Source organism: Cyphomyrmex costatus, unplaced genomic scaffold (genome assembly GCF_001594065.2).
Source record: "Cyphomyrmex costatus isolate MS0001 unplaced genomic scaffold, Ccosl1.0 scaffold196, whole genome shotgun sequence".
In the NCBI taxonomy this organism is placed as follows: domain Eukaryota; kingdom Metazoa; phylum Arthropoda; class Insecta; order Hymenoptera; family Formicidae; genus Cyphomyrmex; species Cyphomyrmex costatus.
In genome coordinates, this window is record NW_017275998.1 from 206,593 (window position 1) to 221,766 (window position 15,174).

At 34.2% G+C, this 15,174-nt stretch overlaps 1 protein-coding gene across 3 annotated transcripts in view; it reads left to right on the plus strand.

The window, feature by feature from the left end:
• Positions 1–14,072, plus strand: part of Eif4g (eukaryotic translation initiation factor 4 gamma) — a 59,580-nt gene extending 45,508 nt beyond the window's left edge. For all 3 annotated transcript variants that reach the window (XM_018538738.1, XM_018538739.1, XM_018538737.1), the window contains exons 8-23: positions 6,667–7,493; positions 7,587–7,691; positions 7,911–8,438; positions 8,524–8,600; positions 8,772–8,937; positions 9,055–9,417; positions 10,081–10,244; positions 10,469–10,518; positions 10,647–10,873; positions 11,453–11,625; positions 11,829–11,908; positions 12,117–12,343; positions 12,587–12,730; positions 12,816–12,891; positions 13,101–13,250; positions 13,551–14,072. In XM_018538738.1, the coding sequence (XP_018394240.1) occupies positions 6,667–7,493; positions 7,587–7,691; positions 7,911–8,438; positions 8,524–8,600; positions 8,772–8,937; positions 9,055–9,417; positions 10,081–10,244; positions 10,469–10,518; positions 10,647–10,873; positions 11,453–11,625; positions 11,829–11,908; positions 12,117–12,343; positions 12,587–12,730; positions 12,816–12,891; positions 13,101–13,250; positions 13,551–13,765 (3,572 nt within the window). In that variant the 3' untranslated portion in view covers positions 13,766–14,072. The remainder of the gene's footprint in view (positions 1–6,666; positions 7,494–7,586; positions 7,692–7,910; positions 8,439–8,523; positions 8,601–8,771; positions 8,938–9,054; positions 9,418–10,080; positions 10,245–10,468; positions 10,519–10,646; positions 10,874–11,452; positions 11,626–11,828; positions 11,909–12,116; positions 12,344–12,586; positions 12,731–12,815; positions 12,892–13,100; positions 13,251–13,550) is intronic.
• The last annotated feature ends 1,102 nt before the right edge of the window (positions 14,073–15,174 follow it).

The following is a 15,174-nucleotide window of genomic DNA, read 5'->3' on the forward strand; positions in this document are numbered from 1 at the left end:
TGACAAGTCTTTTCTTTTCAGCTGAACTTGTACGATTCATTATTTCCTCCTTTTCTTTAGTTAAGTTGGATAGAAAAGGAGAAAACAGTGCATAAAAGTTGAGTAGAAGAGAACAGACTCATTCCTGTTTTCGTCAATGTAGATTGACTTTAATCTCAATTCAACTTACTCTCTTTGTCTTTTTCTAATTCTAAGAATTAAGATAAAGAGAGAGAGAGAGAGTTAGTTGAACCGAGATTAATCTATTTTCTAAAACTTTTAGAGTGAATCTCATTTTGAATAGCCTTTCAATCAAAGATTTTCAAGAATTTCGGAAATTGAGTCACTCTTTATTTAAGTCTGATTCAATTTTCATTCTTTAGGCTGGTATTCTTAATCGGTTTTTTACGCTATTTTGAGGTGTCAAAATTATACCTAATTTGAATTGTTTTTCTACGACGCCACTGCTTCTATCCAGTACATCATTAAGTTGATTGAAGTAATGAAGTTAATTTAACTTAAAAAAATGTATTTTTTGACTCTCAAGTTTAGTTCATTATTTATTAAATGCATACGTTAATATGGACGATGTTTACTTTGAAACAAACCACAAATTGATTTACGTTTAGATATACATAAAAATTAAAAATAACAGAACGTTATTTAACTCAAAGGATTAGTTACCATTGCTTCTTTGATGTCTAACAGTGTTTAATTAAATCCGTCTTAAATATAGTTTTACGATGTTGTAAACCAATCACAGAACTATATATTAGCATCTGAAGACATTGCTTAAAAGATAATTTTGAAAGAGCGGACTATAGATATCGATTTGACAACTCAATCAGCACACAACGTTAAAAAAAAACATTTTAATATTTTTATATTAAATAAATATTTCAAAAATACTTTTTAAATACTTTTTTAATGTTGTGTGTTGATCGAGAAAGAGAAGACAGTGAACTTTTCACGGATTTTGTCATTATTGAGGCTTATGTTTACGATATCTTTTGTTTACCATATTATGTTACTCTTTAAAACTTAAAACACGAATTGTTACTATAAAATGAGTTAAGTTTTTACATACAATGTACTTTCTAAATATTTGCAGTGGAATCTCATTTTTAAAGATTGAAAATTGAATCATTCTTTTTTGAAAACTGATTAAATTTTCACTCTTAAGAGTGAGATTCCACTCCAAAATATTTAGAGAGTACATTATAATACATTTTATCGAAATTTAATTTCACAAAACGTTTGGATACGACAATTTATTTTTTATATAGATTAATTATGCTGAAGGAGCTTAAAATCTCCATGAAGAGTCTACTATGTCTTCTTCTTATTAGAGTGAAGTTCAACTCCAAAGAATTTCGAGAGTATCATAGTGCATCAACGACTTAATTCGGGCTTCCTTATTCGTTGCAAAATATATAGAAACGACCCGGGAGATGCGTCGCCGATAGCAATACCGTCGTCGAAATCGCGCGTGCATGCTCCCGATCACGGTAAAAGAAGTCCCCTCGGCAGCCCGGGGTCACGGCCGCGTGTGGTAACGCAGACGTGAGTGTATGCGTGCACGCGCGCGCCCTCGGCTAACGCCATTTCACAAGAGTACGCGGCGCGCGTGTGCGCCAAAAAAATTATTACGAGACTTTCGGCAGGGCAACCTTGGAGCCGCGTCGCTCCAAGTCATCCGGCGATCGGGTGAAAGTCTTCCGTGGCTTGAGAAAAGTTCACGTATATATAACCTCGGAAAACGTGCTGTTCTCAAATGTCGAACAAAAAGATTCTTTGATAAGAAAAGAATGCCAACTTAGGGTCTGTCCGTGTCGCTTCAAATCTCCAAAAATGCTTGCGCTCAAAGTGAGATAGATATATATTTGAGCGTTAGAGAGAGAGAGAGAAAGATAAGTGCAATTAACGCGAACAAATCTATTGTTTCGAGACACTCTTTTACTCGAACATGGAACAAGCTTGTTCGATTCGTTCATCACTAGTATTGATAATAAAAGTACGATGTCATGTCACTCGCGCTGACGTCTTGTATTTACTGCACTGATAAGAAAACTCAAGGAGAAGAGTGATTTTGTAATCAAAAGTTGATATTTAATAATGAGCGCACGTTTGATAATCAGTAGTTACTGATTTAAACATATAAAAGTAATATTTCGTTTGTCGTATGGCAAATTTTTCAAGTATGTTAATTGGCTATACAAAAATAGAGAACTTTTAGAGACTTGTTAACTTATCTGTCCTACACACTCAATTAACCTGATATTTTATGTGTCTTACGACAAATATTTAAAACGGAAGGGCATTATGGCATTATTTAACATTTAATTGGTTACAAAACAGAGAAGTTCTCGAGTCTTCAAAAATTCTATATTTTATAGCCAATCACGTCTGAAAAATTTATCGCACGATTTAAAATACAATATCAGTTTTATGGTTTCAATCTCAGCTCAAACTAACTCTTCATCTTTTTCTAATAGTTTCAAGAATGAGAAAAAGATGAAGAGTAAATTGAACTCAGATTAAAGTTAATCTCTATTGGTAGAAACAGGTATCAGGCTGGTATTACATTATTTGTATGACAAATTTTTCAAGCTTGTTATTAATTGGACCGAAAGAAGATCTGAGAACTCGCAACCAATTAACACGCTTGAAAAATTTATTGTATGAGGAATGTGGTGTTAACCTCTGATGTTTAAAGCACGTTTCAGATGTGCATTCTTTTTTAAAACTTGAGACACACACATTCGAGACATTAATGCCTGTTTTTACCAATATAGATTAACTTTAATCCTAATAGAATTTATTCTTCATTTTCTTTTCTAATACTTAGGTCTAGAAAAAGATGAAGAGTTAAACGGATCAAAATTAATCTACGTTGATAGAAACGAAGACAAAAGTTCATTTTAATCTAAGAAAGACGTGACGTTTCGTCGTTCTCAAGGGAAGAAAAACCATGATTCTTAGCAACTTTGTTGGAAATGGCGCGTGATAAACGTATCGGAATAAACGAGATATGTCGGCACGCGAAACTTTTTCCGTCGTCGAGGCGCGATGCTCTTTGAGCTCTGTCGATGTCCGACAGCGATAGATGATTCTTGCGCGTAAGACTCCCTCCGAAAATTCACCATCTAATTATATCGTTCCCTCTTAAAATCCGCGTCATCGCATTTTCAGAGACGCGATTCTCATCGTTTCACGGTTTTTATTTATCGCCACGGGATCGAATCTCCTTCGTAAGAAAAGATACGATGAATGACTCGCTCTTAAGCTGTGTTCACACTAGCGATTGCGGATTGAATTACGATTGGCTATTACTTTTCAACCTATCAGAGCAAAGCAGACTGAGATTAATGACTACCGTTTAGACAATGCTTCATTTTATAATCATCAGTCGTAGTTGACGGCCAATCGTAGTCAATGAAGTGTTGTGATTTAGTCAGCGTTAAATGCTTCCTTCTCGTTGCACATTCGAAGTATTTAACTTAAGATCTATTCACGTTAAAATCCTCAAACATTTTAAAAGGAGATAAAGACTCTAAATTTTTTTTAAATGAATCTTATTCTTAAGTGTTGAAAATCGAGCAACTTTTTTAAAATTGACTAAATTTTCAACTTTTAGAGAATTTATTTTTTTCAAAAATATAAAATAAAAAATTGAATTTATATTTGATAGATTTGAATATATATAAACTTATGAAATATTTAAAACAAGTAATTGTTATTTAGTGGACAATATGTATTTTTTTGTATGTATATATTTGAGCATTGAAGAGAAAAAAGCGAGGATACTGAGTGCAAAAAGTGCAAGCAACAAACACTATGTGTAGTGTTTCAAAAAGAGAAAAAAATTAATTAAATATTCTACACATTAAAAAATATATAAAATACAATATATTGTAAAGAGAAGAGAGACAGAAGACACGGGGGTCTTACGGTCCACGATCTGCTTTTGTAAAACGCGACCAACCTACTTTCGTACATCGAGAGAATCGAATTAAAGACCGGTACCGAGGACGGTGAACGTATCGCCCACAATTAATTAACCGGTTAAGGTTCACTATTTCGAGAGGATTCATCGATCGAAAAAGAATCAGCATGTTTTGCTATTGCGTTCAATCCGCGTTTTTCTTTCTTTTATCTACCTAATATTTCTGTTAATTATATCGCATTACTATTATTTTGTATTTACGTTGTACTTTTTTTTAATACATATTTTAATTTTTTATATATTTGTAAACTATATAAATGTTAATAATATATTATTTTATATAAATGTTCTGGTGTTTTTTAAACTTTGCTCAATTCTCACATAAAATATAAATCTTGAAAAATACTTTTGGAAGAATTGGATTTTAATTTGATTCCAAAAAGTTTTCTATGCGAGCTCGATATTATCAGGCTGATTTGAAACAGCAGTCTTGCTGGTGTCTCACCTTTTGCACTTGCAATAATTTAAATGAAATTAAATCTCGACCGATTCGACGGAGAGGGGCGGGAGGGGGGAAGGAGACGGTCTTTTCACGCGAGAAATCGTGATGAGTAAACCATGGCATATGGAAGCGGATACAGGAATTTCTTCAAACGATATTTATGCGCACAGAAAAACCGACTGTTCTTAAATCAACCATGCTCATATATAAGCAAAAATAGTGTAATATTATTTGATTTATGAATATTTTTTTCTGTGCAATAAGATTTTAAGCGCCGTAAAACTTAACCTTCAAGTTGCAAGAAATTTATCCGATCACAGTCGAAAGTGAGTAGAAACAGTCAACTGATTGGTCAATTTCTTACAGTTTAAGGCTTGAAACTTAAATTTTGCGCTTTAACATCTCATTACAGACGCTGCTTTTAAGTGGTGTCAATAAGATTTTAGAACCTAAAACCTAAGTTTCAAGCTTTAGACCGTAAGAAATTGACCTACCGCACAACAAGAAAGTGGGGAGAACAATCGATTATTATGTTTTGAAGCTTAAAATTGAAGTTTTACGTCTTAAAATCTCATTGTAGACGCTGCTTTAGGTCGAGCCGTTGAAATTGCACTCAGTGCGCCTGCTCCGGCGCAAACCGACCGAACGGAACTAATTTAAGAAATCCTATGTCGTGCCTGTCGGTTTGCGCCAGTTCACAGGTTAAAATAGATGCGTGAAAGTCGTCGGGCATCGCGGCCGGCCAGGCCCGAGGGTTTTCCAAAGTGTCTTTCAGTCGGGGACATTCGTTCGCGGGCGCTGTTGATTTTTTGCACCGATCTCGTCATTATATCGTCGTCGTCGGATCAAATTCCAAAATTTGAAAGTCCAAGTCTCGCGAATTCAACGCGATTCATTCCCTAACGCCGCCGTCGTTCTTTGGATGCCATCGCGATCAACGCGGTGCTGTTCAACCGAGAAGGAGATCACCGAACATCCTATGCTCGCTCACGACGGCAACGATAACGACATTGTCGTCGTTGCCGCCATCTCGTCGCGCCGATGAGTTCGCCGAGGATGCGATTCTTCCCGTTGTCGTTGCTGCGCACCGTCGCGTTTACGTGTAGAGCATCTACGCCGCGTTTGGCAGGGATTTGGCAGATTTATAAATAAATACTGAATCAGCGCCCCGCGCGCTCGTATGCGCGGCCATCGGAAACTCGAGCCATCCGAAGATGTGAGTTGCACGTGCGCGCGCGGCACAACTCACGCGAAACATGGGCGACCGGAGAAGTGACGGCGGCGGTGGCAGCCGTGCCAGAAGCGGCACGAGATCCAAAAGTCGTAATCGACGGGGATCCCGAGATCACGGTACGCGCCGTCCCGATGCACTTGGCACGCCGATACGCGTCAAGAACGTCGTTCCCTAAAAATCGAGAAAGACTCGGCCGCTCAACTCTCTGCTTTCCGAAGGAAAGCTCGCCGAAGGGAGGGAACGAATCAAGTTGCGAACGGCTTTCGTTCCTTTCTCTCGAGATTTTGATCGGCGTAGGATGCATTGATTGTAATCGATCGGAACGATTGTAAATGGCTACGTTTAGAAGAAGCAACTTTGCAAGTGTTGCAAGATTCTTTGATATGATTGGTTTATACGTTTAGATCCAGTGAGGAACTAAGGACGAGACATATTCCCTAAAACTTTTATAGTGAATTACCATTCTCTAAAGAGTGAACTCTCACTCTTAAAGATTAAAAATTGAATCACTATTTTTCAATTTTTTACAATAAAATTATTCGCAGTTTTTAAGAGAGTTTTGTTAACTGATCAAATTATTAATATTCTTAAAATGATAATAGCATAAAAAATTATTAAATTGTTGGTCAACATTACTACTCTGGTTTTGTTCATGATTATGTTTCAAGATCAAAAATGATTTTGGTTTACAGAATTGGATACATAAATTCGTACTGAAATATTTAAACATTAAACTCCGCTGTGACCAAATGTAAGATTTTTCTTGTTTAATTAGATTAACTGTTTTTTTAAGACGAAGTTAATTTTTACTTTTTAGAGTGACATTACACTCCAAAGAATTTAGAGAGTATTAAAGAATCTTACAATTTTGCAAAGCTGCTTCTTCTGTTAAATGCAGCTAATGTATAGCGTTTCTCAAAATTATACACGCGATTTTTTTTTCTCGTGATATTTGTCTTTTAAATAAAGTTTGCATCTCATCAGTGTATTTCTTTTTCTGTTCAGGTAAAGCTATGCAGAAACAGAAAAGCAAAAACAAAGTGAAACTCCGCGAATTAAATCGCAAAGGCGCTGAGAAAGAAGGCACCGACATGGATGCCTTTGTAAATACGGTATCAACAGCGAAAACAGCGGAGATCAAGCAAGACAACAAGGAGCAGCACGCACCCGCCCCGAAAGACAGTAATAAAGAGAGAGATCTCAGTAGAGAGATCAGCAAGGACATCAAGGAAAAAGATAATTATGAGTCGAAGAAGGAGAAAGAGATTTTGTCTGTTCACACGAAAACCGAGAAGCACGTATCCACAGAGGTGTCTAAAGACAGTACTCCTGCGCAACAGGCATCTCACGTTGTAGAAAAGCCTCCGATCAACAAGGAATCCTTGATAAAATCGGAGGATAGTACATTTAATGCTCTTCCTGCGACAAATCCCAATGACGTCGTCGATCACGCGGCGGTCATTGAAGAGATGCACTTGGAAGCAATGGTCGCGCAGAAAAATGAAGAAAACTTTAAGGTGTCGGCGCTTCATGCGTCGAATGACGAGAAAGCGGCGACGATTCCATCCGTGATTACAGAAAAGAAGCAAGAAGTCGAAGTTTCCAGTGATAGCGGTAATGCCCCGACCGAAGTCGCTGCACCTAGCGTTAATAAGGCGGCTCCTCCATTACTCAAGTATTTGTACAAAGAGGGCCAGTGGAGTCCGGTCAACATAACCGGTAGGAAGTCCTATGATCGGGAATTCCTGTTACGTTTACAATTTGATCCCAACAGTAAACAAAAGCCAGCTAATCTACCAAATTTACAAGCTGTTTTGAAAGATAGCTTGCAGGTATAAGCATGTTGCTTCTTCGTATATATAATTTATACACGTAAGCTTCGTAATTATTGTTTTATCGTTTACATCCGCGTTTGATTTTTACAGAATACGCATAATACTATGGACCTGAGGGCTTTTAAGGATGTTAATATTACTAGGCATGATTCGTTAATGCCAGGATTTGCAAAGACAAATATAAGTACACGTCCGGTAAGTAGAATTAAAATAAAACGCTTGTGATGTTTCTTATTATATGGAAAAAAAAGCAAGTAAATGATGCCGCATAACGAAAGTAGTGGTCTGAAATCTTTTGATGAATATAATACATACAACCTGATTGAAACGTTCATTCTTTGTCATATTATTCTATTGATTGTCTTAATTTCGATACATGATTTAGATAAGGTTTTTTTTTATCTTGTTTTACAGCCACCAACGAGTCGTAAAAGTGAGAGTCGGGGTAAACCAAAACCGAATAAGACAAATGTTATTCAATTTTCATTGTCATTAAGAGAGGACGTGAAGCTAAGGGAAACAGAAAATGCATGGAAACCAGCGAGATTAAAACAGGCTGATCAAAGTGAAGAAGATACGAAAACGGAAGCCCTTTATAAGAGAGTACGAAGTGTATTGAATAAACTCACTCCGCAAAAGTTTAAAACATTACTTGCACAAGTTCAACATTTACCGATTGATACTCAACAACGTTTACAAGGAGTCATTAATCTCGTTTTTGAAAAAGCTGTCGACGAACCCAGCTTTTCTGTTGAATATGCGTTGTTGTGCAAAGAATTGGCCCAAATGGAAGTGGCCCAAACAGGCTATGATGGTCAAGATAGTTCCATTAGCTTCAAGAAGCTTATTATCACACGTTGCCAAAAAGAATTCGAAAAGAATCCAATTGATGATGTTGCGAGAAACCGAAAACTAAAGGAAATTGACGATTGTAATGATCCAGTAAGCATTTTACATTGTGTTTAAAAACTTTTTCTTTATAGTATTAATTAAGATTATGTTTTCATGTTTGTTTTATTTTTATCAGGAGAAAAAGAAAGAACTTCAGTTGACGCTTGAAGAAGAGGAGCGTAGGATACGAATTAAATCTGTAGGAAATATCAGGTAATTTTTTTATTCTACATTTGCTCGATATTTACGTTGTTAAACTATATTTAGAATTGTTTTACATAACTTTATAAATATAATATGTTAATAATTATTTGTGATGTTGCATGATAAAATATAAAATCCTGACCAAACTATAATTTTCTTAAACATATTTTATTTATTTAGATTCATTGGCGAGCTATATAAACAGCAGATGTTGACAACGAAAATTATGCACCGATGTGTTCGTCATTTATTAGACCAAAACGACGAAGATAATTTGGAATGTCTATGTAAACTGTTAACAACAATTGGCAAGGATTTGGAATCGAAAGGACAGTCGGCTAATGAGGTAAAAATGCTGTTCTTATTATTTATGTTCGATTGAAATATTTATGTTGGAAATATTTGTCGGCAATAATATATACTATCTAAATTTATTTCTTACTTGCTTTTGTTTTACTAATAGGAGATGCAAGAATATTTCAATAGAATGCAAGAAATTGTTGCTAGAAAAGGCCAGAGCAAAATTAGTTCTAGGATTCGTTTTATGCTTCAAGATGTTATTGATTTGAGAGCAAATAAATGGATTCCGAGAAGAAATGAGAATAATCCTAAAACGATAGACGAAATTCAAAAGGAAGCGGAATCTGAAAGACTAGACATGCAAGTGAATAGTGCTTCGTTAAATACTGCGCGAAAAGACGATCGTAATAACGATAGGAAAAGAAATCGTGGACTAGGTGCTACTGACGATGGTTGGAGTCAACCAGTAGGAAGAGTAAGACCTGCGACGTATTCAGTGGAAACAGCAAAATTAAAAAATAAACCGGTTAGTTATTTGGGTCCATGTTATCAAATCAAATAAAATTTTTTTTTTTTTTGTAAAACCATGACAAGCGCTGCCATTTTTTCCTCAGTATTATATGTATCACAACATTTTATGAATAAAATAATGATATAATTTATGTATAAAATTATGTTAAAATTTATGTATAAAATAATAACACAGAAAAAACAATTAAAAAAAGAATACGTTTCAGAATATGTACATAGACCACATTCCGATACATACTAAAATTTATGATACACATAACGTAAATTGTAGATTAGCAGTGTAAAAATATCGACACAGCCTAACAGTATAAAAGATTTAAAGAGTTTATATCAAGATTTTCAATATTATATACTTATTTTTCGTATTATTATTTTGGAATGTACCTATTTAAATGTACCTTAATAGTTAATTAGTTGGATAAAATAATAAAAATTTTTAATGTTAACATTTTAAGTTAATGTTTTAAATATTTAAATTTTTTATCATTTTGTGCAATAATTGATGGCAACTATCGAAATAATGGTATCTATCTATACTGATAGATTCACAATTTAATGTAAGCAACACAAGAGAAACAATTAGCACTGTGGCAAAATGGCAATAAAGAACCATTTTCATGAGCACAATTTACCAATATTATAAATTATTTTTAAATAGCCACCAATGGACGACATGCAACTTGGCAACAGGGCATCTTATTTATGGAGGGCTACTAACCCGTCCAATAACTCTAAGACGATAAGTTCCAACAAATTTGCATGCTTAGAGAATATGTCCAATTTAGATCAGGACAAAAGAATGCCGCCTTTACCGCTCTCTGGGTGAGTTAGATTTTTCATTTAAAGACACTGTTTTGGATTTTGCCGCGGTTTATTAATTTTATATTTCGTGCTTTTCTATGATGATACATAATTACAGACTAGAGTTTCTGAATCTTCTAAAACTTAAATGATTTCACAAATAAATACTGATGTGTTATAAATCACATATTAACACTTAGATAGATATTGAACAATCGCTTATGTATTTTTATCTGTTATTTCAGATCACGATCAACTGGTCCAAGAGAGTGCAGCCGGGATTACAAGTCTTATGGTATGTTTTTCTGTATACAAAAATGTATGCAAACGTATAGATATGAGTGTTTCGGCTGAGATAAGTGCAGTGACACTACCATGTTCTTTTTTTATTCTTATGTAATATATCATTAAATATTTTTACAGACGGTAGGAGCTCCCGTAATGGCACTCATCAGTCGGGTGGTGCTTCGAGCAGGGAGAGTCATCTATTATTGGATAACTCTCAAAGGAAAGTCTCGATGCTTCCGCCCGTATTGAAGTCTGCCTCTCAGTCTGGGGCTATAAGTCACAAGGCTCCAATGTCGGAGCAAGAATTTACAAAGGCTTATAACTCCATTCTGAAGCATTATATGGAGGAGCCAATTATTGAAGTAAGTTCTCTAGAAATTTTTAATTTATTGTATTGCACGACTTCCTTTTCTGAACTGTTGATAAGATGCAATACTTTTATTCGTAATTTATTAGCTCTTCTCTCGTTTCTCATAAACCGAAATATATATGGAATAAAGGTCGGGGATCGAACCCGAGATCTGTTGACTATAAAGCGATTGTTTTCGCAAAGAGCCATGTGTTATTCCGTAAAATTGAAGACATATAATATATATATATATATTGTGTGTATACACAAACACATATATACATATATATAATATATATATATATATATATAATGTGTATTTATATACTTATACATAAATATACTCTAGCGTGATAGAAATATTTTCAACCAAACAGCGCACGCTCCTTAGATCCATCTCTGGTCCAATAGGAGATGTTTGAGTCATTGGCGTGCAATAATAGGCAATACCTTCTTTTTGGTTTCATGTGATAATGTCACAATACTATTCACGTTAGCTAAAAAGAGGACAAAATATTACACAAAAATTTTATTATAATTATTCTTCGAGATCTAGAATTCAATATTAATGCATATTTATTTTTATTTACAGAATACGGCATTAGAGATTCAACAGAAATTTGATAACGCTACATTTGCCAAACTTACACGCGAGTGTATTAATTACGTTCTCGAAAAGTCGCCTATTGAACGAGAACTGATCTCAAAATTGTTATCCCATTTGCTTAGGCAAAGTATTCTGCCTGTCGAGTGTTTCAAGAATGGGTAAGTTATTTCTTTATTTATACAGTAAATTATTGCAAAGTAAAAATAAACTGAGCAAGTTATGTATTAATTAGTGATGGAAATCCTTAAACAGAGTTAATGAAGATTCCCCCCCAAAACTGATATTATTTGCATAAAATAAATTTTTTAATGACAGGTTTTTTCACTAAAACTGTTGCAAATACAATGAAAATTTGTTTTAGACTGGAAGAAGTGCTGGAAATAGTAGATGATTTGGTTATTGATATACCGAAAATTTGGACTTATATAGCTGAAATATTGTGTAAGTAATACATACATCTTTTTACGAATTAGCTACATAATGATAAGATAGAGATAAAAATGTTTCTTTTGTGATGACGATTACATTTTACACCATAGAAAAATGCCGTGCGGGTACTTACAGCTCAACAGGCCTGAAGCAATACATAATAATTATTTTGTCTTATTAATTTGAAATCGATTCACACGCATGACAATCTGTGTTGCAGCACATTCGATAGAGGACGGAGCTATCGCATTATCCGAATTGGAGAGTACATGTATAAGTTTGAGGAGGCAAGGCTTTGTAGGAAAATTCCTTGGAGAACTTCTAAAGAAAGTATCTCGTAACAAAGGACCTAAGTGGCTTGCCGACAAGTGGGACCAAAGCAACCTACAACTACACACATTAATTGATCCGGAACGAGAAAACGCTGAGAAGATTATACAGGAATACGTATGTATACATTGCATCACTTCATCTTTTGTTTTATTTTCCGTGGTAGAACAGTGTCAATCTAAGCATTTTAATAACACTTGCTCGTGTTATTATTTGTAAGAAGTAGGTAGCTTAAAGATAAACCGGACAAACGAAAGGTTAAGATTCAATTTCTATCTTTATTAGTCCAACTTGTGTAATAAACAGTAATCTAGTCTTATGCGTGCACAGTCTTATTGATTCCATTATTCTTACTTTTAGAATTTGGAGTTTCTGACTGGTGATTATAATAGTGCCAAAGACTCCACTGCTATCGAGCAACTCTCATTAGAGAAAATTCAGGAAAATCTTGTAAGGCTCATGAAAAAGAATACTTCTTTCGATGAAATTTGTAGTTGGATAACTGTAAGTATGTTAAAATTGACACACGTGTTCTCTATATAACGATTTTTATATTGATAATTTTCTCACAATTAACTTACTGTTTTAGGCAAATGTTGGTGATAGAGAGAAGGATCCACAGTTTATAAGACATTTAATGACTGCCATCTTAGAAACTTCATTAGGTACATATCATAATACATTATTTTAAATTATTATTTGTCTAATTTTGTAATAAAACATGCATGATGATAATATTTTTTTTTTAGAGTAAAGATATGTATAAATTATCTTTGTGTTGTCAAGCCAAAAGGATACTGATGACTTTTTTTATGATAATAATTAAAATTTTTTATATCGATATTTTATCCATTTTTTTCCTTTGTATGTGCAGAACGACACCACGGTACTTGGAAATTGAATGTAGAAACTTTTGCCAATTTGCAAACATTGATTCAACGGTATGTCGATGCGAACGAATTATTAGAATTGCAATGCCTTTATGCAATTCAAAGATACATTAAGAATATCGAATTTCCACCTGGTAAGTAAAATGTTTTTACATTTATTATTGCACCGACATGTTCTGTTTTACTTCTTAATATTTTATATTTCTTTCAAAATAAAATATATATACATATGTTTATACATTTTTTCTATGAATAATAAAAACAAATCCATACGAAATTTATGATGATAACATTTTATTTAGAGATAAAGATATATTACAATATGTAAATTATCTTTGTGTTGTTAAGCCAAAAGGATACTGATATGACTTGTAAAAAGAATTACTTTAAACATTTTTAGATTGATAATTTAAATTATTATTATCTTGTTATAGGTACTCTCGTTTGCATTATGAATAGATTGTGGATGGACAATGTGATATCAAGCGACGCGTTCCTGACGTGGCAGCGGAAACCGCCAGAAGGAGCGGATGTTGAAGGCCATAGCGTCTCACTCGTCACACTTACGTCGTTTTTCACCGATCTACAAGAACCGGACGATAATTCCAGTGTCGAGGAATTGTCAACTAGTGCGAATCAGGGCTGTTGACGATACTGTGATCGATTGCATTATCGTCTATTAAAAAGACTTAAATATGCGTTTCCCCGTTGAAAGGAAAATACAACACCCGAAATCAAATTACAGTTGTGTTTTTTTTTCATAAACAATGAAAACGCAGAAACAATCCCTTGAGTATTTAAAAAGGACATTATTATGATAAATAACATGAAGTGACTAATTGTATGTAATATAATCGATAACTCCAACGACTCTCTACCAATAAGTAAAGAGAAGTGAGAGTGTTGACTAAATAAACACACGACAGCTGTATTTGAAATACAGTATACATAATGAAGTTTAACTATTAATTATTACAGAACTATGCAAAATAATTATTATATATAATTCAATAAAATGGTTCAAAGTTTAAATAAAGCAAAAAAAAGTGGCTCGAAAAATAATTATTATCATGTTTCTTATGTAAAATGTCTGCAGCGCGAAGTAGATCGATCGCTCAATAGAACCGGAATATGCGTCTCTTTTTTTTTTTCATTGCTTGAAATCGGGGAAGACTAAACGCGTTACTTCCAATTATATTAACGCTAATATCGCGGATCACAAACCGAAGTGCTTGTTACACGATTTAGATAACAAATTGCAGATCGGAATATGCAATCTGAGAGTAGGTCAATTTAAGTGGAATAAAAAATTTGGGAAGTAAGAAAAAGCAAAAGATAAGTACCGAAATAAAACCAAGTCTGATACTGACAGCGATATGGTTCTTCCTATTATTGTAACGGAATACGGTATATATAACAGAATTACTAATTTATATCTTTGCAAATAAGAACTTACAATGTATCATATTATAAGAAAGATCATTCATGAAAAAAAAAAAATACGACGAGATATGGGGTACAGCGAAAGTGAAGGATATATATTGTGGAGATAGGATCTGTAATCTAGAACACATTGAAGTTAGGAAACGAAAGATTACAAATGGTGTGCATATATACATATATATATAAAATATATATATATATATATATATTAAGGTACTATTTTTTAACACTAGCTATTTATAATCACAAGGAGTAAGAGGAAAAGAAAGCGAGAGAATATGAGAGAATGACAGAAAGAGTGAGAACAGAGTGCGATGCGTGGGAACATTGGCATGTATCCACGTGGCTAATGCTGTAGCGAATTGTATAAAATTGTTATTAAACTAATTTGAGGTACAGCGTTAAGCTCGCCTTTGTTTCGAACGTGCTCGTATAAGAGAGACTGATTTTCTGTATGCATGTGTGCGTGTACAGCTATCAAAGAATTATGTTTATCCGGCAACTATCGTTAAGTGCCGATACCACACGATTTATCATACCTGTGAAAAGGTATCCACACTCGGGAAAATTGCGAATTTCATGAGGATATAGACGCAGACTATACGAGATATATAC